Source organism: Saccostrea echinata, unplaced genomic scaffold (assembly GCF_033153115.1).
Source record: "Saccostrea echinata isolate AGI-Se365-2 ecotype Australia unplaced genomic scaffold, CSIRO_AGI_Sech_v1 ptg000032l, whole genome shotgun sequence".
Lineage (NCBI taxonomy): Eukaryota > Metazoa > Mollusca > Bivalvia > Ostreida > Ostreidae > Saccostrea > Saccostrea echinata.
In genome coordinates this window covers 4,598,846-4,625,941 of record NW_026889781.1, presented here as the reverse complement: position 1 = coordinate 4,625,941, position 27,096 = coordinate 4,598,846, and the positions used below count along the sequence as shown (strand labels likewise).

Below are 27,096 nucleotides of genomic sequence, written 5' to 3'. Positions count from 1 at the left end.
AATTAAAAAAAAAAAAAAAAAAAAAAAAAAAAATACACAATAATAAAATATTTCTAGGAAGTATTCAAAATAAGAAGAAGAAGAAAAAAAAAAAAAAAAAAAAAAAGAACACTTACAAGTATTTCCATTACATTATATTAATTTACGAGGGTTGTCCGTAAAGTTCGTGGACAAGCTAAAATTTAAATAAAAGTTGCGTCACAGATATTTACCATTAGTATTTTTATAATCCTTTACTATGTGTGAATTACAAAATGAAAATTTTTATTCAATTTTAAGTGTATAATTACAATTATGACTTCATTATTTGACTTGGGATGATGAGCGGAGCACAACAAAGTTTTAATTAAAAAAGTTATTTATCACTTTATACATTTCATTTGTATTTTGTAAAATTCCGCAGAAATTTGGATGGCTTTTATATTATAAGGTTGGCAAAAGTTATAACGTCAAACCTGCAAAATTTGAAAGTTCAAAGTTTCGAAATGGCAGAGAAATCGAGGTCAGAGTTTATTAAGATAGGATCGCCATTGTTCGAAAATGGGACATTTTCGGAAAAGGTGGAGCAGAGAATATTGATATAATTTTGTGTAGACATCGGAAAAACACCAACAGAGACCCATAAATTCCTTAAACAGTCGGGGAAATCATGGCAAAGTAATCTATTCTTTAGTGTTTAAGTGGCACAGAAGATTTTCGGACGGAAGAGACAGTTTACTGGAGGACATGCGTGAAGGAAGACCATCTTTCCCATATTGTAGTACTGTAAGAAAAATGAAGTTCGTAACGTGACTTTGCCGTATTTCCGTACATACAGTCGTTTTACGCGGACAGAGGTTTATGATTTGCAGGATCTGAGACAGGAACTGTTGAATATTATTTCACGTATGAAATTAAACCAGAACAGTTTGTGCACATTTTTGATGAATGGATGAAGCGACATAAGAAATGTGTTGAGTTTAACGGTGAATACGTTGAGAAAACTTAAATGTATTTAGCTTTTGATGTCGAGTAACGTCAAGGATTTTCGTTTTTGTGCCCCGGGTATGAGTGTGTATCTTTTTTTGTATCTGATAAATTATAATTATTTGTGATTTGTTTTTTGTGATAAAAACTTGCATATTAATAAACTGAAACATGAATTTAATGAAAATAATAGTTTCATATATTTTATCAATGTTTGTCAGTAAATATCAATGTTGTCCACGAACTTTACGGACAACCCTCGTAAATTCGGAATAAATGAAATATAATGATTGAAATTAGAAGTGTTCTTCGGAAATAATTAAGACATTTTCTTTAACCCATTAAAGAGCAGAGATGAATTCAGAAAATTTACCAACATCTTGTCAAAACAAATATAACAAAATGTGCAGAATTTATAGTTAATAGTATCATTACATAAGTCTCAGTAAAATTATAAACTTGCATATGACCTTTGATCTGGAGCAGAGAATCACTACGTCATTTTAGCGTCACTCAAGCCAGTGATTGATTTATTCTCACATTGAAACGATCGGGAAGCGGTAACTTTACTGTTTTCTGCAAATACTTACTAACATTCTAGAAATTAAACTCTCTCTTTTCTAGAACTTTGTTAAAAATGTGTGTGTTGATGGTACACCAATGTTGAATTGCAATGATATTGTCATTTTCAGTTTAGATAGCACCATGCTGTACTGACGTTAGCATCGCTGGTGTTGTTTAATGAATGATACTTGATGGTCTTCCGTCCGCTTTTCTTTCACACCAGTAAAATAATTTGACAGAGAAAAGTTTATGCCAATGATAAACTAAAGCCCTAGAGATGTTGCTTTTGATTTTTTTAGCAGATACTTGGATTGGACAGTTCTCCTAAGGTCTACACAAAAATGTAATGTGTGCCCACTGCTCCGCCTTCACGTAAAAATAATTTTGCCGTCATTATTAGACTTCTATAGCATGATGATTTTTTTTATGATCTCCATATTTTTGTTCGAAATGGTCCACCATAACGTAGTACGTAGTAGTTACTACATTTTATTATCTGATTTTGTGCCTGCATCTGGTAACTCCACCATCAATATTTTAATAAACCAATAAAAAGGAGAAAAATGTAGTTCTGAATTAGTTCTTGTTTTTATTCATTGTAAGTATTTTTAAACGTATATGCCAATTCTAACTAGAAAAGGTTCATTTGAAATGATAATTAAATAAAAAGTACAAATACAAAGGAAAATACAGAACAGCCCCTGTTCACCACAAAAAAGAAGCGTTTCTTTTATCAAACATTTTTTTTATAAATGTTATATGATTTAAATTTTTAAAAATGTTTACAAATCATGAGAAAAAAATGTTTGTACAAAAATGAAATGATGTCTCTATAGATATTTTATCATAACCTTTCCCCCTCTTACATCTGTCCCAGTTTGTTTACAGAATAAGTAATGTCTCTAGTGACGTAAAAATAACCATTGCCCCCTCACATCTGTCTCCGTTCTGTATATACAATAAGTAATGTCCCAAGTAACATTACAATAACACTATTGTCCTCCTCACATCTGTTCTATTCACTACAAAAATAAATAATGTCCACAGTAACGTTAAATCATCATCTTTTTCCCACTCACATTTGTCCTAGTTTGTATGCAGAATTAGTTATATTCCTGGATAGGTTTAACCATCACCATTGCCTCTCTTAAATTTCTCCCAGTCATAATAAAATAAGTAATGTTCCTAGATACGTTAACCCATAGGCATTATCTCTCTTAAATTCCTCCCAGTCACTATAAAAATAAGTAATGTTCCGAGGTACGTTTAACCATCAGCATTATCTCTCTTACATTTCTCCCGGTCACTATTAAAATAAGTAATGTTACTAGATATGTTTAACTATCACCATTATTTCTCTTACATTTCTCCCAATCACTATGATAACAAACAATGTCTTTAGAGACGTTTATCCTTCACCATTGTCTCTCTTACATTTCTCCCAGTCATTATAAAAATAATTAATGTTCCTAGGTACGTTTAACCATCTCCATTTTCTCTCGTACATTCCTCCCAGTCACTATTAAAATAAGAAATGATCCTAAATACGATTAGCTAACAGATTTATCTCTTACGTTTCTCCCGCTCACTATTAAAATAAGCAATGTTACTAACATAGGTACGTTTAACCATCACCATTTTCTCTCGTACATTTCTCCCACTATTAAAATAGGCAATGTTCCTAGATACGTTTAACCATCATCCTTATCTGTCTGACATCTGACCCAGATGATACTAAGGGAGCCCAAACTGGTGTCCAATCTGACGAAGCCCAGGGTCCATTGAGGAAGACCGAGTAACAAGCGTTAAACCACCACCCTCCTCTTGCTTTCGCGGCACATCTACGTGAGGAAGCTCTGTCATTGTCTCTGTCTGGTGTAGAAAAGAACATTCCAGCCAATACAGCCGGTGCCAAAGGCCAGTTCAACATTGCGTCACCTACAGAGTTTGAGAAAAATACAATTAAACTTCGTTATCTGGAACACAGATTCTCTCTCTCTCTCTCTCTCTCTCTCTCTCTCTCTCTACATATATATACATTTCTATTTATATTAACCGTAATTTCTGTATTTAACTATATTCGATTCTGAAGGATGAAGATCAACATTTAACATACGGCTTTGAAATCAAATTTTTTCAATATTCTAATTACTGGACCGGGAAAAAAAAATAATGCCAAGCATTGTAAAGAATCAGAAAAGTCGGAGTTATCGGTCTTGCACTTTCTTGACCAGCTTATGCATATCAACAAAATTTACAATGGATGTGAGAGATTTTGTGAAAATATTTGAAAATCGGTGGCGCTTGGAAATTGAAAGAAAGTATGAAAGGAAAGAGAAAAGAGTAACAAATTTATTGATAAATGCACAGTCCATGAATTGTCACGTTTTAAATATACAACCACGAGAAGTTAAACGTGGTGAGGTAGACGATGAGAAAAGAATTGTAGGCATTCTTTATATTATGTGTATCAGTCAAAACCGATATATTTATAAACAGCTTATGGTGACAAAAGGTTTACAGAAACAACATCATATAATGAATATTAGAATACTTGAAAAGGAAAATAATGTCCCATATTTAAAATTTTAAAAAAAATGGAAAGGGGGGTATTCCATGTCACAAGTGCCTGTGACTGGTCGCAAAGCACTTGTCGACATGACGTCATCATCGTTAAATTTGACGCATTTTATGTGCAGTGAGAGGCGGATAAAGTAACTAATGCATTTCATTATTTTACAGGATATTATATTATTTTCGAGAGAATATATTGAATTCATTCTACTGGGTGTGGTGTACAGGGTTGGCATGTTTAATAAGGAGGTGTCTCATTTATTCTCCTTTTCGCAGGAGTATCCCTAACAAAAAGAAACTATAGTTAAATATATTTAACTATACTTTACTAAAGTTAACTATAGTTAACATTTGTAAATCAAAGTTTCAAAGTTATCACTTAAGTAAATCAAAGTTTTCAAAGTTATAACTATAGTGTCAAAGTTTTGACTATAGTAAATCAAAGTTGTCATAGTGTCAAAGTGATTACAATAGTGAGTCAATACTGAATCATACAGATCACTATTTTAAATCAAAGTTTTCATAGTGTCAAAGTTATCACTTTATTAAATCAAAGCTTTCATAGTTTTCACTACAGTAATTCAAAGTTTCATAGTTAAAACCATAGTAAATCGAAGTTTTTATAGTGATCATTATAGTAAATAAAAGTACATCAAAGTTTCAAAGTCAACATTATGGTTTATAAAGGTTTTAGACATGAAGCCTCTGGAAATTAAAAGTTTAGAATGTATTACTACAGTATATGATTTTCTGTGATACATGTAGAAGTTATTTAATTTCACAACATTGGTACATGTATTATCCAGTTTTGCAGATTTTCTCAATTCACAAAAGATATCTGTTGATGTCTTCTATTTCAAATATTCCCTGCACTTTGCATGCAATTCATTTTTTGCATTCAATTTTATTTTTAATTTCATACTTTAAAAAAAAAAGAAAAGAAAAAAGAAAGAAAAAAAGAAAAAAAAATGCATTTCAAAGACTTCTACTAGATATACTTTATAAAATGTTTGGCTTTTATTTCAATTGACCTTCTTTATATTAGTAAATAACATAATTCAATGTTATTAAGCATGTAACCAAGACATATAAAGTAACCATCTTAAATACAACGATATGAAGTATATTTGAGTGATAACTTAATAAATCAAAGTTTTCATTGTGAACATTATAGTATTTCAAAATTCTCATAGTGTCGAAGTGATCACTATAGTAAATCAAAGTTTTCATAGTGATCTCTATAGTCTTCATAGTTATCACTATAGTAAATTAAAGTTTCAAAGTTATCACTATAGTAAATTAAAGTGTCAAAGTTATCACTGTAGTAAACTTTAGTAAACTATAGTCAACTATAGTTAACTAAAGTATTCTTTTTTGTTAGGGATACGCTTAATATGTCTTGGTCATTTCTTGAATAAACAGAAAGGAAAATTCTTAAACTTTAAATGTGCTGCTGCTTTCGTGAAATCGAATGTATTAATTCTTTACGACATTAAGAACTTCGTAAAGATCACACATATTTCAACTTGAGTCCAAATACCTAAAATTTAAGGAAATAAAATACGAATTCTATTTTAAAAAAGCAACACTTTCCAGCAAGTAACAAGATATGTAGAAACAATTCATCACTTAAATTTTTAATTTGAAATAGGGTATGCCCTCTTTTTGACCTCCATGCAGTTTACATTATATGAATTTAACACTTGACTATCAATTCAGGTGACCGAACAAAATTCAGTACAGAGTAAGGTAAACTACGTTATGTCAATGAATTTTATAAAGTAATATGATAATACTAAAGCGTTGTAAAAAATAATTCAGTGTAATAAGGTTTGTATTTGTGCTCGTATATTCAGTTGATTTCTTCACAATACCCCTTAACAGTGCTGTGTTCGTTACGAGTTACCAATTCTAAATGACTCCTACCTAAGGTTCCGGTCGCATTCCCAGCCAAGAGAAGTTGATACATTTCTGTTTCATTTGTTACTGAGAATCTCTCGTATAGCTCAAACAGTGTTATGTTACTCACGAGCGTTATCGAAACATAGAGAGATGAGTCGTTCTCCTTTGTCAACTGGTGAATCACGTCATTTCCTGTTTTGATGAATATTCAAAATAATTGATAAATGTATTGCAATACAACTATTTTTTTAAAATATGTACAAAAGAGAAATATGTACCAAAGCTGCTCCGTGAATTATATGAGCTTATCGTTTCTTATGCACATATTTAAGTTCACTGTTCTAATTATTGACGCGTACTAGAGTGTGTAGTAGCATGAATTATAATCTGTCATCAGGTTACAAGATCACCTTTTTTGCATTATTTTCGAAATACTTGATTTCAAATAGATGTAAATCTATGGATGATTTTCTCTGGGCGTTTTTCTCTCTTTCTTTCTTCCTTTTTTTTGGGGGGGGGGTGTTGTTTTTATTTCAACTAGTGTATTTATTCAGCTGCAAAATCAAGTTCTTCAGTAATCCAAAATAGCCACGTCGGAAAGAGTATATCATTTTTGGTGATTTATTTTTGCTTGCCAACAAAAATAGACATGACGTAGCACAATTTTTGAATTCATTCCGTTGCCACTTTCAGAAAATTTCTCATAAATAACGACAACTTCCTCGTGTGTTTGATAATATTGCCTGGTATTGATATGGGAAGTTTTTCTTAGACTTTGAAAAATCGTGCCTTTTGATTTTGCATCAAGTTGTATATGTTAAATCTGATAAACAAAAATGTTTCTAAACAATGGCACCGTGAAAAGATTGGCTTGCTTCAAGACGATTCAAATTTTAATATATATTGTAAAAATGAGATGACTGCAGACGTGCAGTACATGCTATAATTGGCCTTCTTTTGTTACTCATTTATCATAAGTCCTTTTCCTGCTCAAATTCATGTTTAAATGAGTTCTATAACAGCAACAGTTATCGACACCATTGAGAGGAATGTCTCCGAATGAATATGACTTTATATCATACATTTTATTCTATCCTAGATTTGACATTTTGCTAATATGAACAATATAACACATGTGTTGGAAAAATTAAAGATCCTGACTTTACTCAGTATTATAAAGCTCTATCTCGTTAATCCAGACGCATAAGCTCCTGAGCAAATTATACATGGATGAAACGTCCTTATTACAGAAATATATTTGGTACATAAAAATATACATTGCTAGTAATAAACCTTATCCAGAAAAAGATGCGACCGGAGAAGGTCCAGATAAACGAGGTCCCACTTTACTTACCGATCCAGAAATCTTGTCCCAGTGACCCAAAGCCAGCCTTATATTCCTCCCATAGTTTGTCAAAACTCACAGATCCATCAAAACGTCGTTGTATTACCTTAGAATGTAAATGTTTATTAATGATCATTCTTATTTAAAAAAAAAAAAAAAATTAAAATTGATACATATGCATGACAATTCTATAATTTTTATTGCATCCAAATACATCTTAATCATTTGAACCACAAAATCAGAGATTACAATTTATCCCATACACGTCGTTGATGTTTGTCGTTAAGTAATTCAAAGCAAACCCAGTAATGCTTTGTCTGGCATTCCCCTTCTGAAAGCCTTTATACACAGTCCATCTTTGCATTTTTATGCTTTATACTTTTCCGTACATATGTCTTAGGAGGTAAAACGATTACCAATACTTATAACTAAACATTTAGGCGAATAACTGAAGACGGACGAAATACCTGTTGTTGTTTTTTTTTTCTAGAAACTCTAATGGAATATATCAATTTCTGGTGATTAATTTGTAATTTTGATTAAATAATATGAATAATCCTTCAAAGATTAACCGCAATTATTTGGAAAGATAAAATTCAATTCTTCGTTCTTCACATATCATAATCATAACTATAAAAACTTTCATGAAATGAAATAGGCGAAGTCATCTAAAAAAAAAAATGGACCAGATCTACTGACATTATTTTCCATGAAGACGCGATACCAAATTGAAAGTCAAGTAATATTCAAGGTAGTGTGACTAAATAGATATACTTAATATTCTAAAAAAAATAAAGAAAAATGAATAGTTTACTTTGAATTATAGAAAAAGCAAATACAAATGCCTTGAACAGAACACTACAATCAATCCTCGAATTATCACCTTTTATTCATCGCCCTTCTCGCAATAGTACCATATTTTTTTTCTGGAATTTTTTCCTGCCACATAAAATTATCTATATAACATCAAATTTGCATACCGCCTTCCGTCACCTTCTTTTCATAGCAAATTTGCATATCAGAGTGTCAATTATATCAATAGACCGCCATACATGTAGGTGCATGTGCTAATGAAGCGACTGATTTTATGTCACTCTCTTTCATCGTTTGTTTGTTTGTTTAACGTACATCTCGAGAATTTTTCACTCATTTGGAGACGCTACCACTTGCCGGTGGAGGGCTGCAGATTTTGACATATACTCGGCACTCAGGGCCACTGAGCAGTGGGCGATCTTTTCCGTGCCAGCAACTACTGCAACACGAGACCTCGGTTTATACGGTCTCATCCGAAGGACGTATCGAACCTGCGACGTAAGGATCAACTCCTTACACCGAAACTCTATAGCAAACGTTCTTACCACTTCACCACACGGGCGACTCTTTCTCCGTAAAGCCAATCAAGGTAATCCAAGAATTATATGAAAGATAATTTGCTTGATCATGAACTGTTATTTGGTTTTTGGTTCTGCTAAAATATTTTATTCATGACTTTGTTACGAAAACAGATGTTCTTCAGGTAAAGTTAACAAATGACAAAATTGGCTCGACCATCGATGTTAAGTCTATTTTAGAAAAAGAGACTCATAACTGTGAAATTTATAGCAACGACGATGTCATAGACAAGACAGATATCATTAAATTATTACATACTAACGCCTGTAGGTCAAGACGACCGACACAGGATTTTTGTTTAATTATAAGACGTTCTTTTTTAATTGCATTTGCATGTATTGATTTTGAAATTGTTAATTTTGTTTTAAAGGATATTGTTGTAAATAAAAAAAAAAGAAGCTTAAACTATTTTATGAATTTTCACGAGTAATTCCATAATATTAAGAAAATGAAGAAACAATTAATGTTTTTTCTACAAGAAGAGTAACTCCATTTCTTACATATATGGTACCCCCAAGATGTTTCCCCAAGATGCAAAATTCTGCTCATCGACAAATTCGCTATAGTGCCTTAATTTTTAATTTTTAAAATGCGCCGGTTTATCGCGAATAATCAGCTTTGATTGGTTTAAAGAAGTTACATGTATATCAGCATTTTTTTTAAAGAAAAATATGTCCGTACATTTTTTTCCCTATTTAATGTATCGAATTTGCATAATCAATTACATACCCACACGGATATTGTAATATAATATATATCTATATCTATATCTATATATATATATATATATATATATATATATATATATATATATATATATATATATGACTGCCGTTATGAGAAAAGGGCCCTTATCTTTTGACGTCACAATGCGCAGAAAACGACGTCAAAGTCGCGGTATTGTAAACACGGAAGTAATTTTTGTCGACTGCGTTTTGTGAACAAAAAAAATGAAATCGGATTTCCAGGGGTTACAAGAAGAACATTAAATAATATGAAATTTGATGCGGACATTTTTAATAAATAATATAATTACACACTAGCACATGCATTTATTAATTATTCTGTTTAGGTATTTGATTGATATCATATATAATTAAGCTAAGTGCGACATTGAACTCATTGTGAATTACGACGATTTATAGCGATGTGTATATATGATGCATGGCTTAAGTTTTCTGAGCAATTTGCAAATGTTTAAATTTGACTAATATTAAGTACACTAAGTCTTAATATTAAATGGTATTCTGCATATACACGTATATTTATTTTTTTTTTTTAGAGAGAGCGCGAGAGGGAGAGCAATGCACGTGCATGTATACACTTCTTAATTCTAAATAAGACACCTAATGTAAAATGTACTTAGTCATTTTAATTGACCATAGTTAATAATATCGATATGCGCAGTTAGACCAGCTCACCAGCTCAGGGTGAAGTGTCGATATCCAAATGTGTTTGATGGGAGGGAGGGGGTTGGATCGCAGATCATTGAAAAACACAAAAAAATCCCCTAATAAAACAGCAGTCGGTAAAAGTTCAGTCTAAAAAAAGAGAATCTATCTTTTTTTTTTTTTGGGGGGGGGGGGGTATAGTTCTGGTATTATGGAAGATTCGAACCTCCTACTACAGCAACGAATGGGAGAGAGAGAGGGGGGGCAAACGGCCCCCATTTAGATATTTCTTTGCTAAGTTAACAGCAAGAAAAAAAACGAAGAGGGGGATGGCAAGGAAATTTTGAAAAAAAAAAAATTATGATTAAAAAAAATTATGATTAAAAAAAATTATGATTTAGAAAACATTTTGAAATGATCAAATAAATACATAAAAAAGTAGTTTCTGATAAAAATGACTATTTTATCAATTTTCTTGTTTCGATAAAAGCTGACTTGAAATTTAATTGCAATACAATAATAGATACAGCTATTGTGGACTTTTTCCAAAAGCTTTATGATCAATGTTGAAGAAAATAACAATTACATCGACGATGATATTAGGATTAAAAATATTTATGAAACAAAAGAAACAACAGATTAAACAATAGATTATGTTGTTAAGAAATTAGAAACTTCTGATAAATTTTGATATGGCGACATCTTTTGAGAATAAATCACTGATATGTGAATAAGAACTAGCAACAAGTGTTTATGGGTGTCAAATTCAAATGTTAAGAAAACATTCAAAAACATCAACCACTACAGTCGTAAGACAACAAAGATAGTGAAGAAATCTATATTTTGATAAAGATGAAAAAAAAAATAATAATAACACTGCTGATGTTTCGAGCGGAAAAACGGAGGTTCAGGCAAAACTCTGATAACCATAAAATATGTTTAAAAAAGGGTATTTTTGGCTGACTGTTGCACAGGCACTTGACGTTTTTAACATTTCTTTTCATAAATAAAAAATTCTCCATACCATAATACTATGGAGAATTTTTTTACTGATGAAAAGAAAGGTTAAAAACGTCAAGTGCCTGTGACTGCTGTATTCATGTACATCTGTATGTAATAAATTAGTCACGTTTCGTGTTGAAATCTTGAACGTCGAGTCTCAGCTCTGATATCTCGATACCCCGGATATCTCGACATTTTTTGAAAGTTCCGTTGATGTAGGGATACTGAAGGAAAAATATTAAACAAGTACACACATCTTTCTGATTTTAAAGAAAAAAAAATGTTTCTATTTCAGTGGTAACGGGCAAAAATAAGAGTCATGCTCTTTAATTTCGAGATTCTGAAAAATTGTTATTTTTTTAAACAATAACTTGGAAAAATTGGTTTGTCTCTTTTATCTTTAGCTTTCAAGAAAAAAGCAGATACTAAGTCGATCGCCCATGAAGTTCAAGTTAGAGTGGTAGAGTTACCAACATTCAATGGGATATTGCTTAACCGAATCGCCTCATATACAAAAAAAAGCATAAACATGTGTGTTGGATTTTAATATTTTAATATTTCATTATTGTTTAAGAATATAATTTTATGTGCATTGCGATAAATGAGAAGATTAGGTGTCAGGTTAGCTGATGCCCAAGAGGAAGATGAATAGATGATCTTAATTATCCTCAAATACATATATTCAAGCAGGTCCGTAGATAGGTTTGAAAGTTCGTGGTGGGGGGGGGAGAGTCGGGGGAGGGCAACTTCCTCCAAAGATCTGAAAAGCAAAAAAAAAAAAAAAAAAAAAAACAAAACAAAAACAAAAACAAACAAACAAACAAACCTATACTGACTAAAGAGTTGAGGGGGGGGGGGGCAACTTCCCAAAATAATCTGACAAGCTGAAAAAAGGTAAAAAAAAAGAACCTACCTGTACAAACCCTGGAATTTACCATTGCTCCACATTACAACAACAAAAATGGGGGGGGGGGGGGGGGGCGTGGAACCAGCACGTATAAGAGGAAAAATGCCCCCCTCCCCCGTTCTACGGTCCTGTTAACTCTCGCATGATATTCGGTTTCAATTTCAAATATAGATTTCATAAAAATTGTAATGCAACTGTATTTTATTTCGCTCAGAAAAGTCCGTTTAGTTTGTATGTATATCAGGGCTTTTTTTTTAGATTAGCGGCCCTTTTAAGAAATGATGAACGGTACTTGTTCAAGTGATACATCAGTAGCGTCGAGGGCACAGGCGCCTCAAAATAAAAAAAGACAGAAACTTTTTTAACCGCTTTTAATTAAGTGTGATTTACTGAAAAAAGTAAGTAGTTGACAAAAAAATTAAATTTTCATGTACAGAATAAACGTTCATGAAACAATCCTTCGACATCGTTATGTGCCTCTTTGTTATGTTTCTACTCCATAACAAAGACAGGCGAAGAAATTGAATTGTATAAACAATGGAAACTTAATTATTTAATCATTTTATTAAAGAATTAATAAAAAGCTAAATTAAAAAAAAAATCCCTTGGAAGCACTGGACAGATTTTTTTTTTTATTATTATTACATGTGTATTATGATTTTTTAATGGAACTTTAAAAAGGGGGGGGGGGGTCCAAACATCATATGGCGTATCTGAATTTATTTCCCGTTAGAATTTTTTGATGATACAGAGAATACATGAGGTGTTATTATCCCTTCGTAACAAAGTTATGGGGGATAAAGGAAGAAGTCCTACATAAACAAATACATGGGCGCAGACATTTTTGAGCGGAGAAGAAAATGCTACCTGGCGCGTGATTGGTCATTAAGAGAAAAGACTTGTTATGTATTTGACAAGTGAAATAAAGGTGATAAAAATCTCATATCAAGACTTAGGCTTCTTTGAGATATATAGGAGTTACAGGTAAAAATTTGAAGGGAGGGATGCACTTTGGTTAGAGATTTTCATTTGGTGCTGAACGCACCTAGTTGTAAACAAACGGAGTTTGAAGGTAAAAGTGCACTGGCTCGGTATATTTTTTCTGGCATGTTTTGTTTTGCAAGATCTTGAACTTTCACAGCAAGAAAGTCATTTGCCCAAAATTCAATATCTGTATCAGTGACAGGGGCTTAACTTTGTATGGAAGTCTATGGGAAAACATTTGGTGGTGTTTGTCCATAAAGTAACGTGCGTGTATGTGGGTGAGTGATTGCGTGCTTATATCCGAAAATATTTTTTTTTTATATCGGGATCGATGTGCTCTTTAGCGAGGGGATGCCCCGCTTTAATTGCACGAGGTGCCCTCCTGGGACATCTACATAGTTTTTTTCATATATTAATATTACAAGTGCTTTATATCTTTTATAAATTGATCTAGAGTAGGAATTTTAAAAAGAATACGGTATGATGTGGAATTCAACAACTAAGTATTATTATTTTTTTTTTCGACTGAATAAAAACCGTTCCTATATCCTGTCTAGACCCCCACCCCACCCTTGAAGGAAATAGTATGCGACTTCCCTCATGAATAATTACATACTAGTTGCTTGGAGGAAAAAAATTCTCAAGTTTATATGAGTCAAAACGATTAAGGTTATATTTAAAAAGTGTAGTTTTAAAAGAATGTTTGAAAACTGAATTTGACGCACGCGACGTCATTACGTTTTCAGTAAAGTAACGACAACGTTGTTTTGAAGCGGCCTTACTGAAATACTCATAAAATACTGATAAAGTGAGATATTTTAAAAATAGATGTATATTTGCATTCAGAAAGAGTCAGGCTATCAAAATTTAACAAAAAGTCAATTTGTGAAATTTTGACCTTAAGGACCCTTTTCTCATGACGGCAGTCATATATATATATATATATATATATATATATATATATATATATATATATATATATATATATATATATATATATATATATATATATAATCTGCTACACATGTCAATATGACTTGTTTCGTACGTTTTGTTATTCAATTTACAGTATCTAATCATATACAAATATTGATGTGTCTAGTCTAATGAACTATCTTTGCATAAACTAAGGAAATGTTTACACCTCAGTATGACATCCATACCTTACCATTTAATCAGACGAGAAACTATGAAATAATGTTATTGATTTTGTTGACAGGTCAATCGCTCTAACAATATCAAAAATTGCCAGAAAAAAAAAAATGCATATGATTGTCCTTTGAGTCAAAATTTTCACACATCTCAAAACTTTTCGCCCCAAATACTCTTAACTCTTGGTGTACTAATGGTACACGACAGTATTGACTTAACAAGTACGTGTGCTCTACCGGAGGAAAACAGTTCTAATTCATCTTTATTTAAGATTGCATGTGTCGTAACCCCCCCCCCCCCCACCACCACCACCACCAAATTGTCCAGAATAATTTGATAAGAAAATGGGATATGGATTCTTACAACATTTCTATTTCAAGATGCAGTGACAACTAAGCTTTTGAAGATATTGAATTAACACCTCAGAGAGTATTTTACTTCATTTTAAATGCACGAATTGTTTTAAGTCAGTTAATGTACGTACCATTTCAATTAATTTGAGTTAGAATATACATGCTGACGATATTTTGTGTGTCAAACCACTGATTAAAAAAAAAAAAAAAAAAAAAAAAAAAAAAAAAAAAAAAAAAAACTCTTTACAAAGATAGATTATCCATTTTCTTTTCATTACTTAGCACCAAATGAGATGCCCTGCGTTGGAAATCATTGCATTAACAATAGTATGAATTACGAATATACTTTAGTATGTGCAATTGGATAGAAATCCATTAGCCCTAAATAAAACTATCGGTGCAAATCCAGATTTTCCAGATATGGAAATCGGCTATGATTTTTATTTAAAAGAACTAAATGATTAAAGAAGTAAATAAATATTTAAAAAGGCAATGATAATGAATCAATGAATATCATCGAATCAATGAATATGAAATATAACAAATATTAGAATTAAATGCTTACGGCACATTTAAACAGACGGTCTTATTTTTATGTACACATTTAAACAAAAATAGGGTATACATGTTAATTAAGAGAAAATAAAATAATCATAATTATTCATAATGAAGAGGCACAGAGTCCTTAAATGTCATAATTGGTGAGTAAATGTCACTGAAAATAATTAACAGATTGCTCAGCTGCTGAAAGATTCTTGATGATTTATTTGTTTCCCTCATGATTTTTTTTATTAAATAAATAAATCGTCTATACATTGATCATAAGAACTTTTTAAAAAAATATCATCGGGTTATAAAGCTTCATTTTTTTGTTTGGAAATTGAAATTAAAGCCTCCTTTGCAAAAAATAGAAAGGAATTTCACATCTCTGCAGTTTCTCCGAGAGCGAGAGCAATAGGGACAGTACTTACTAGTTAATGTCAGCACTCGTCTAAGTTTTTCAGCAGGGACAGTAAAACGGGTCAGTAATTGTCTAAGTTTATCAGCGCCGGCAGTAACAATCAGTTATTGTCTAAGTTTGGCAGTAAATGCAGTAAAATATCAGTGATTGTCTAAATTTCTCAGTAAAAAATGGGAATGTCAGTACATTTCTGACTGAGTAGTGATGACATATTAAAAATTAGAAGTTTTGTAAACTACATACCGTCCATCCTCCACCCATTGTCTCCATATCACAGAGAACACGAAGAGGACTGGAAAGGCTCCCAGAGGGATAAATTTCGTAAACACCAGAATTATTTTGAGCATTTTTAGAATGGTCCTTACAATCCAGAGGGAGACCTGAAAGAAACCAAAAAAAAAAAAAAAAAAAAAAAAAAAAAAAAAAAAAAAAAAAAAAAAATAGGAATGCATTTTGAAACATAAGGACTATTTATTAGAACAAGATGAAGTCCAATGAGATAGATACACTGATGGTAAGTAGGAGATGTACGGAAGCCCATTTAAGACCTGTCATAATGTTATCAAATTCAGTATGATATTGTCGAATTATATTCGTGAAACATTTCTTATTCATTATAAAGAATCAATTTGTTATAACAGATTTGTGAATTTTGTTATAAAAAAAAAAAAAAAACAAAAAAAAAAAAAAAAAAAACAGATTAAATGCGCTTATAAATTCCAAAATGTGTATTTCTATATGTGTATGTGTATACGAATTGAATCAATTTCAGGAAATTCTAGCGTTTGTTATAACGATATGAATTCCTTAAACGGAATTCAACATTTCGGACCTTTCTTTTCTTTTCTATTCTTTTTATAACCAATTTATTAAATAAATTTAACGAGTTGAATTCTTTCTAACAATGTTTTGAAGTCGTTATAGCGACTTCAACTAATTTTCAATAACAAAAGAAATTTGTTATAAAGAATTCCAAAAATTGATATAACGTATTAAATTTGTTGTTACAAATTTGACATTTTGTTTTATTGAATTCAAAATTATTTTTGAGAGAGCCTATATGGGCATCCTTGGATATGTGTTTGCAAGTTGCCTTTTGAGGTTGCCTTTTGAACTGTAATATTGATTGGTTGATTGATTGAATGTTGTTTTACGTCCCGTTCGAAAATTTTTTTCACCATATACTGGTGACGAGCTTCAAATTTAGACCTTTACTCGGCACTCAGGGCCACTAAGCAGTGAGAAATCTTTATCGTGCTAAAGCCTGTTGTGACACGGGCCTCGGTTTTTAAGATTTCATTCGAAGGACTTTTACTTCAAAGTGCTGAACGCTTGGCGAAGGAACTGTTGCTATCTATATTTTTATCGACTTAGGTCAGTCGCGGCCGGGGCTCGAATCCACGAGCTCCAATCACAGAGTGAGCGCTCTACCTAATGAGCTACAGTGACTGTCTTGAACTGTAATGATATTCCGTGTTGCGAGCATTTTTTATTGTTTTAAATTTTTGTTTATTTATTTTTTTTAATTAGTTTTTTTTTTTTTTTTTTTTTTTTTTTTTTTTTTTTTTTTAATTATTACATTTTTTTTATTTTGTTGTAGTTACCTCAGAATGAAAATAGCATTTATTTCAGTGCTCAGATGATAAAATGAACTTTACCTGTTAATGTTTTGCTTTGGTTATTTATTTTTATAGATCATAAAATAAAATTGATGGATAGGGTTAAGCTACCTTTTGGACATTAGCAAAGTAGATAATATCACCTCATAATAATATTACAGATTCGTTGGTAGGTTTGCATCTTGTTGATTTCATTTCCAAAAGAGGAAAATGTGGTTATTTTTTCTTTGTTTAACGGACTTTTGATTGGACTTGAAATGAAGATTTTCTTTAATTTCAAAGTCAGTACAAACAAACTTGCTTTTTCTCATGGTTCAAAATGCTATATTTTTATGAATGAAATATATGGAGATAACGAACAGCACTCAAGCTCAAAAGTCCATTAAACATTACAAAATAGAGCAGAGTAAACACGGACCTCCAAAACATCAGTGGTGGGATCAGGTATCATGGAGGAGTGAGCATCCCCTGCCGACCGTTCACATCCGCCGTGTGCTCCTTGTCCAGATCGGGAAATAAAAGTAAAATCCGTCAACAATTTATGTACATAATGGCCTAATAATTAGTATGAAAAACGTCAGTCAGTATTTGTCTCAATGATAAATTGTATTTACTGACAAGGTCATTGTATCGACCATAGAACTTAAGAAATAATGACTTTAAACGAGACTGCTGATACTCTTGTTTCATCAACTTGCTTGTCAATAATTTACCCCATTTCAGAAATTGTACATATGTAAAGCATGCTCTTGCGTATCGAATCAACTGAGAGATATAAACAGGTGATGAAGGTATATTGCTGCATAAGTAAGGGAAGTTGATGATTGACGTATGCAGCAATATACCTTGATCACCTGCATACGGGGTATATATCTCTCAGTTGATTCGATACGCAAGAGCATGCTCTACGTACGTACAATTTCTAAAACGAGGTAAATTATTGACAAATAAGTTGATGAAACAAGAATATCAGCTGTCTCGTTTAAAGTCATCATTTCGTAAGTTCTTTGGTCGATACATGACCTTGTCAGCAAATACAACTTATCATTGAGTCAAATGCTGACTGACGTTTTTCATACTAATTGTTAGGCCATTATTTACACACTGAATTGTCGACGGATTTTTCCGTTATTTCCCGATCATGACAAGGAGCACACGGCGGGTGTGACCGGTCGGCAGGGGATGCTCACTCCTCCATGGCACCTGATCCCACCTCCGATGTTTGGAGGTCCGTGTTTGCTCTGCTCCTATTTTGTATTGTATAATGGACTTTTGAGCTTGAATACTGTTCGTTATCTCCATATATTTCATTGGACAAAATCTGCTTCATATGAATACAAAAAACAAAAAAAAAAAAAAAAAAAAAAAAAAAAAAAAGAAAAAAGAAAAAAAAAAAAAGATCTGCTTATACGAATAAAGAGCTTAATTGTCTTTATATTTACCATAATTATCTAATATACACTTCTATTACTAATTTGTTACTTTTAAACAGTTGGTACTCAAAATGAATTCATTAGCATAACCGGATACTGTGTTTTCAGAAAAAAATAGTCTACAAACTACTGATATACAAAATTTTAGGAGGTAAATAAATGTACGATAAAATCTTGTTGTAAAGCTTACCATCACAATTTTCCCCGATATAAGGATTGGTACAGTTGCACGTGTAACCTCGATTACTGGACTGATCTACTTCACAGGTTCCATTTTGACAGACATTGCCGTCACATACATCAACTTTAAAAAAAATAAATAGGAAATATGTTTTATCTATCTATCTCTCTATGTATCTCTCTATCTATCTATCTATCTATCTATCTATCTATCTATCTATATATATATATATATATATATATATATATATATATATATATATATATATATATATATATATATATATAAAACAGCTCTGATAAAAAGCAATTATTACAAACTTCCGAGATATAAACTAGTGACATAGTTACTTGTGTACTGTAGATAAAATACATGGAGACAACGAACAACAATCAAGCTCAAAAGTGCATTTCAACATTACAAATCAGGAGCAGAGCAAACTCGGACCTCTTAAACATCAGAGGTGGGATCAGGTGCCATGGAGGAGTGAGCATCCCCTGCCGAGCGGTCAAACCCGCCGTGTGTTCCTTATATGATCGAGACAATTCAGTGTGTAAATAATGGCCCAACAATTGGTATGAAAAACGCCAGTCAGCTTTGACATAATGATAGATTTTAATTACTGACAAGGTCATTGTATTGACCAAAGAATTTACGAAATGATGACTTTAAACAAGAATGTTGATTCCTAGTTATAGGGGAATTTTTATCGCGTAATTTCATGAGAAGCACATTCGCGAAATAAAATCATTTGTTTTAATTTTATATTGCAGAGAAGTATGTATAAACTCGCGGATTTATGTTCTCGTGATTTATTTAATTTCTCTAAAACAAGTACTCACGTAAAATAAGGAATCTAGTTACCTCCTACACCGAACTGGTCTACTTTAAATGTATCTCGATTAAACTATCATACTTGTCACATACATCTACTAAAGGACACAATATTGAAATCTGAGGAATTCTAAGCAGTAGAAGAATAATTCTTCAATTTTAGCATGCCAAAGATTTCTTTGTTTGTTGTTTAACGTCCCTTTTGAGAATTTTTTATCCAGATGGAGGCACCCGCGCTTTCCGATGGAGGTTCTTCAAATGTTTAAATCATGCTCGGAAGTTTGGACCATTAAGCGGTGAGGGATCTTATTTTGTGCCAACACCTACTACATTGTACGGTACTTGACCTCGATTTATACGGTCTCATCTGAGGGACTTGTGTTCACGTCACACAGTAGATTTGAAAACTCGTCGTAAGGATCAACTCCTTACTCCGCGACTCTACAGCAGACGCTGTAACCACCTCGCCACCATGCGAAAGGTAAATTCATGAATGATATATGCAATCTAGTTTCTGTCATTATAAATCGTTATTTCTAGAATCTAAAAAAAAATGTTGTCTATTGCACCTATTTTGATATACTAATTCAAAAATGTCTGCATCAAGATATCAAAACAGACAAATATTGTTCGAAATATCCCCGAGCTTTTTACACAAACCCTTTATTGGGCTAATATTGCCAACATCATAATGATTAACTTGATACATATGATTAATTTGATACATAATAATTCTTGTCGCCCGCGTGGCATAGTGGTTAGAGCGTCTGCTCTAGAGTCGCGGAGTAAAGAGTTGATCCTTACGTCGCGGGTTCGACTCCCACTGTGGGACGTGGAGACCGGTCCTTCGGATGAGACCGTATAAACCGAGGTCCCGTGTCGCAGTAGTTGCTGGCATGGAGAAGATCTCTCACTGCTCAATGGCCTTAAATGCCGAGTATAGGACAAAATTTGCAGCTCTCCACCGGCAAGTGGTGGCGTCTCCATATGAGTGAAAAATTCTCGAGAGGGACGTTAAACAACAAACAAACAAACAAAACATAATAATTCTTAATCCTACAACAGATTCGATAGAGCCCTCTTATACTGAAAGAACTAGCTAGTTCACCGTCACAATTTTCCCCGACAAAACCAGCAGTACAGTTGCACGTGTATCCTCGACTACTGGACTGATCTGGTACACAGGTTCCATTCGTACAATTATTGCTGTCACATGCACCGACTATAGAAATTAACAGAGAATTTTTTATGATACTTTACTGAATCATACTGTTTTGTTAAACAATCATTTTGAATGTTAGCGAAGGTTCAAAAGGACCTTTTGTACTGAAAGAAGTAGGTACTCACCGTCACAATTTTCTCCGACAAAACCAGCGGTACAGTTGCATGTGTAACCTCGACTAATGGACTGGTCTGGCACACAGGTTCCATTTCTACAATCATTGCTGCCACATACATCAACTATAAAAAATAATAGGAATTTTGTTTTTTTAACAGCTCTGATAAAGAAAATTTTTACTTATCTGCAATATAACCAGTCATATAGTTACTCGTATAACCTCAAAATCCGAACAAATCTAGGCTACGTGTATCTCGATTGAAAAATCATGCTTGTCACTTACATCTACTAAAGAAAACATTGAAATCCAAGGAATTCTAAATAGTATCATGTTTCCTCGATTTAAGCATGCACAAGGTAAATTGGTGACTGGTATCAGCATGAAAAGTTCCATTTAGTTTTAGTCTCAATAATTCCTCACTTCTAGATGATTATTGCACGCATTTTTATATTATCGTTCAAAAAAAGGCTACATCAACATTTTACTTGGCAGTGCATTATCAAAACAGAAATATATTGTCTGAGATGTCCTCGAGTTTTTACACAAACCTCTTATAGGGCTTACATTACCAACATCATGATGTTTTACTTGCTAAATGATGTATTGATAAACAATAAGTTTGAATAATACAAAAGATTCGATAAAACCCTGCTGTACTGTAAGAACTAGCTATTTTACCGTCACAATTTTCCCCGACAAAACCAGCGGTACAGTTGCACGTGTAACCTCGACTACTGGACTGGTCTTGTACACAGGTTCCATTTTGACAGTCATTGCTGTCACATAAATCAACTATAAGAAAAATAATAGAAATTTTGCTTTTTTTAACACCTCTGATAAAGAACAATTTTCACATATATGCGATATAACCAGTCATATAGTAACTCGTGTAACCTCCGAAACCAAACAAATCTAGGTTACGTGTATCTCGATTGAAAAATCATGCTTGTCACTTACATCTACTAAAGGAAACAAATATTGAATTCCGAGCAATTCTAAGTAGCAGTACAATGTTTCCTCGAATTTAGCACGCACAAGGTAAATTGATGAGCAGTATATTCATGAAAAGTTCGATGTAGTTTCTTTCTTTATAAATCGTCACTTTTAAAATCAGATAAATATTGTCTATTACAACTTTTTTTTATTATTATTCATTCAAAAAAAAGTTCACATCAAGATATTACTTGGCAGTGTGTTATCAAAACAGAAGTATACTGTCTCAAACGTCCTCGAGTTTTTTACACAAACCTCTTATAGCTTACATTACCAACATCATAATGATGAAATTGATACATATTGAATTGATAAACAATAATTCTTAATGTTACAAAAGATTCGAGAGAACCATATTGTACTGTAAGAACTAGGTACTTACCGTCACAATTCTCCCCGACAAAACCAGCGGTACAGTTGCACGTGTAACCTCGACTAATGGACTGGTCTACTTCACAGGTTCCATTTTCACAATCACTGCTGTCACAAACATCAACTATAGAAAAAATTAGGAATTTTGTTTTTCATTACAGGTCCGATAAAGAAGAATTTTCACAAATATCTGAAATATAACCAGTCATATAGTTACTCGTATAACCTCCCAATCCCAACAGATCTAGGTTACTTGTATCTCGGTTGAAAAATCATGCTTGTCACTTACATCTACTAAAGGAAACTATTGAAATCCAAGAACTTCTAAGTAGTACAATATTTCCTTGATTTTAACATGCATAAGGTAAATTGTTGACTGGTGTAAGCATGACAAGTTCAATTTAGTTTCAGTCTTAATAAATCGTCACTTCTAGATGTTTATTGCACGCATTTTTATATATTCATTCAAAAAAAGTCTACATAAAGATATTACTTGGCAGTGCATTATCAAAACAGAAATATATTGTCTCAGTTGTCCTCTAGCTTTTTTACACATTCAAATCTTTCATAGAGATTAAATTGTCTAGCATCATAGTGATTAACTTGATCAATAACAACAATAATTCTGAATGTCACAAAAAATTTCTTAAAACCCTTTTGTACTATATTACATTCCACATTTATTTTGCATATAAAGTGTGCGGAAAGTGACGGCATTCAAAACACCATAACACGGACAACGGAACAAAAGGCTAAAGTATGTATTTTATTTTGACGTCACTTACGTTTGACGCCGCGCAAGTGCAATGTCATAAGCGAAAATCAAATTAACGCTCACATTGAACAGAAGCTGTTGCAATGACTCTTAGATTAACTGTAACTTACCAGAAGTATAATACAGAAATTTGAAATATAAATTACATTTGTAGTGAAGGCAAGGAGTTAAAAATGTAAATATACGCATTGAATCATTAATTTTTGAAAGATGTAATCTTATAACTGCAACGATGTGTGTAAACAAATTTTCATAGCGCGTTACTCAGTTAGTTTGCACACACAGATGCAATTATGAGACAACATCTTTCAAAAATTAATGATTCAATGCTTAAGTAAAAACTAGCTAGTTCACCGTCACAATTTTCCCCGACAAAACCAGCGGAACAGTTGCACGCGTATCCTCGACTACTGGACTGATCTGGTACACAGGTTCCATTCGTACAATTATTGCTGTCACATACACCGACTATAGAAATTAACAGAGAATATTTTATGATACCTTACTGATTCGTACTGCTTTGTTAAGCAATCATTTTGAATGTTACCGAAGTTTCAAATGATCCCAAATGCACTGTAAGAAATAGGTACTCACCGTCACAATTTTCTCCGACAATACCAGCGGTACAGTTGCATGTGTAACCTCGACTTCTGGACTGGTCTGGCACACAGGTTCCATTTCTACAATCATTGCTGTCACATACATCAACTATTAAAAAAAATATTAGAAAATTTGTTTTTTTAATAGCTCTGATGAAGAACAATTTTCACAAATATCTGCGATATAACCAGTGGCATAGTTACTCCTGTAACCTCCCACACCAAACTGGTCTACTCTACGTGTTTTTTGCTTGAACAATCATGATTGTAAAATACATCTACTTTAGGAGAGAAATATTGAAATTTGAGAAATCTTAAGTAGAAGTACAAAAGTTTCTCAATTTTAACATGCACAAGGTAAATTGAGGAACGGTATAACCATGATAAGTTCAATGTATTTTTTTTTTCTTTTTTTTTTTCTTTTTTAGTTTTAGTTTTTATAAATCGTCATTTTTAGAATTTGATAAACATTGTCTATTACACGTATTTTTATATATTTATTCAGTAAAATCTACATCAAAGTATAACTTGGTAGTGCGTTATCAAAACAGAAGTATACTCTCTCATATACCCTAGATGCAGCTATGCTAAGGCTGTCCGAAGGCTTAATATGCATTAGAATTATACCATTGTAGTTTGAGCTATGTTTTGATTTTAATTTGTAATCTATGTATACATGTACAGTCAATTTGTGATGAGAGTTTAATAAGGTATAAAAAAAAAAGCAATTGTGTGATGTCACATGGTTGTGTTGATCACGTGATGGACAAATAAGTTTTCCTAAATGTTGTATAAAAATCGCATCGGCACAAGTGAAAAACAAATTATTGTGAACTTTTTGTTACATAAGCCAATTTAACTTTTTCTTGGGTACAGTAAAGTGCTGGGGGCAAGTCTGAATTTGATTTCTTAAGAAAATATCTCACGAGAAATTCAACTTACCCACATAAAGGGGGATTTCCACTTCTCAGAACAATTTATACAAAGTAGAATAAATTACATACAATTTCCAAGCTAAATTCAGTAAGAGAACATACTTCTGTAGTAGATTCACACAGAAGATTTTCAATTTATCCTTATTAATCACTTGTGCGAATCTGATCTATGTACGGTTCATAAATTCTAACTCTGTCTAAAGACATGTAAGGGGGAGCATTTCACATTCATTTTTTTGTTATTGTTTGGATACTTGCATATCAGACAGGAGAAAGGTATGACGATAATATATTGCAAGTGTTCACTATCATAACAGCACAATGAAGCTTAAAACAACAATCCAGACACCTGAATTAAATATCAACGTAAAAGAAATCTACATGTAATGTTACAGGAATGTAAAATTTATGACACTTTCCCAATTATGACAGCTCAAGTTTGTAGTGACTGGACGTCAAATGCTACTATGACGTCATATCTAGTAAGTTCAGAGAAGTTACTACGGCTGTTGCACTGTGATATTCGTCGGACAGTCTTATCTTAGCCGAGGAGCTTTTTACACAGATCTCTTATAGATCTACATTGCCAACATCATGATGACGAACTTAATATTGTATTCATAAACAATAATTCTGAATGTTACAAAACGATTCGAAAGAACCCTGTTGTACTGTTAAAACTAGGTACTAACCGTCACAGTTTTCCCCGACAAAACCAACGGTACAGTTGCACGTGTAACCTCGACTAATGGACTGGTCTACTTCACAGGTTCCATTTTCACAATCACTGCTGTCACAAACATCAACTATAGAAACAAATTAAGAATTTTGTTTTTCATTAGAGCTCTGATAAAGAACAATTTTCACAAATATCTGAAATATAACCAGTCATATAGTTACTCGTATAACCTCCCAATCCCAACAGATCTAGGTTACTTGTATCTCGGTTGAAAAATCATGCTTGTCACTTTCATCTACTAAAGGAAACATTGAAATCCAAGGACTTCTAAGTAGTACAATATTTCCTCGATTTTGACATGCACAAGGTAAATTGTTGACTGGTGTAAGCATGACAAGTTCAATTTAGTTTCAGTCTTAATAAATCGTCACTTCTAGATGTTTATTGCACGCATTTTTATATATTCATTCAAAAAAGTCTACATAAAGATATTACTTGGCAGTGCGTTATCAAAACAGAAATATATTATCTCAGTTGTCCTCTAGCTTTTTATACAAATCTTTTATAGAGCTTACATTGTCTAACATCATAGTGATTAACTTGATCAATAACAACAATAATTGTGAATGCCACAAAAAATGCTTAGAACACTCGTGTACTATATTTACATTCCTTATTTTGCATATAAAGTGTGTGGAAAGTGACGGCATTCAAAACACCATAACAGGGACAACGGGACAAAAGTTTAAAGTATGTATTTTATTTTGACGTCACTTACGTTTGACGCCGCGCAAGTGCAATGTCATAAGCGAAAATCAAACTAACGCTCACATTGAACAGAAGCTGTTGCAATGACTCTTAGATTAACTGTAATTTACCAGAAGTATAATACAGAAATTTGAAATATAAATTACATTTGTAGTGAAGGCAAGGAGTTAAAAATGTAAATATACGCATTGAATTATTAATTTTTGAAAGATATAATCTCATAACTGCAGCGATGTGTGCAAACAAATTTTCATAGCGCGTTACTCAGTTAGTTGCACACACAGATGCAGTTATAAGACAACATCTTTCAAAAATTAATGATTCAATGCTTAAGTAAAAACTAGCTAGTTCACCGTCACAATTTTCCCCGACAAAACCAGCAGCACAGTTGCACGTGTAACCTCGACTACTTGACTGGTCTGGCACACAGGTCCCATTTTCACAATCACTGCTGTCACATACATCAACTATAAAAAAATAACAACGAAATTTTGTTTTAAAATATATTAAATTACAAAGCTAACACAGTCAACGAGGAAACAGGAATGATTTATACATGTAAATAATTATTTTTCAATCTTTTAGACGTTCAAAGGAAGGCCTCCAGAGCCCCGTTAGAGTTTATCTTCGCTTTTATACAAGATAAAAACTGTTACACAGCAGTAAGACCTTATGTAACCTTGTCTGTTGCCCTGGAAATAATTATACTGTGCTTGTATATCAGGCTAGCTTTACGGTCCTTTGGTATCTGTACCCATAACTACCCATAGATCATAGCTTTGCAAAAGTCTCGTGATTTACCTTCACTAGGACATTCCCGGGTGAGCTACCTTGTATGTATCATGCAGCTGAGTTTTACTGCATGAGTAGTATATTTGCAGTATGCAACGTGCAATACCATATGTATAACAAAGACACTGATAGCAGACTGTGGTATGTATATTTTGTATTTTTTAATTTATATCTAGCGTGTATTTTAAGTATTCTCGTTTATCGATTGACCTATATATAACCTTGGCTTACATTCACTTTTCTAACTTAGTGTTTAGTGTTTAGTGTTTCTTAAGGTGTTTTT

At 32.6% G+C, this 27,096-nt stretch overlaps 1 protein-coding gene across 1 annotated transcript; it reads right to left on the bottom strand.

Annotated features, from left to right (window-relative positions):
* Window positions 1–3,211: 3,211 nt before the first annotated feature.
* Window positions 3,212–26,779, bottom strand: LOC133197861 (fibropellin-1-like). The gene is made up of 13 exons (XM_061334047.1): window positions 26,776–26,779; window positions 26,375–26,488; window positions 25,267–25,380; window positions 23,635–23,748; window positions 23,395–23,508; window positions 22,276–22,389; window positions 21,579–21,692; window positions 20,908–21,021; window positions 20,648–20,782; window positions 18,736–18,849; window positions 15,737–15,873; window positions 7,361–7,457; window positions 3,212–3,468 (listed from the first exon to the last, which is right to left on the bottom strand). The coding sequence occupies exons 1-13, from the start codon at window positions 26,777–26,779 to the stop codon at window positions 3,212–3,214; spliced, it is 1,542 nt and encodes a 513-aa protein (XP_061190031.1).
* Between the last annotated feature and the right edge of the window lie 317 nt (window positions 26,780–27,096).

Excerpts from the sequence above, each read along its gene's own strand:
- LOC133197861 (XM_061334047.1), bottom strand. Across the intron at positions 23,509-23,634 it reads TGTCGGAGAAAATTGTGACG|TCGGTGTATGTGACAGCAAT; the intron begins GTGAGTACCTAT and ends TAATTTCTATAG. Across the intron at positions 3,469-7,360 it reads GGGACAAGATTTCTGGATCG|GTGACGCAATGTTGAACTGG; the intron begins GTAAGTAAAGTG and ends CAAACTCTGTAG.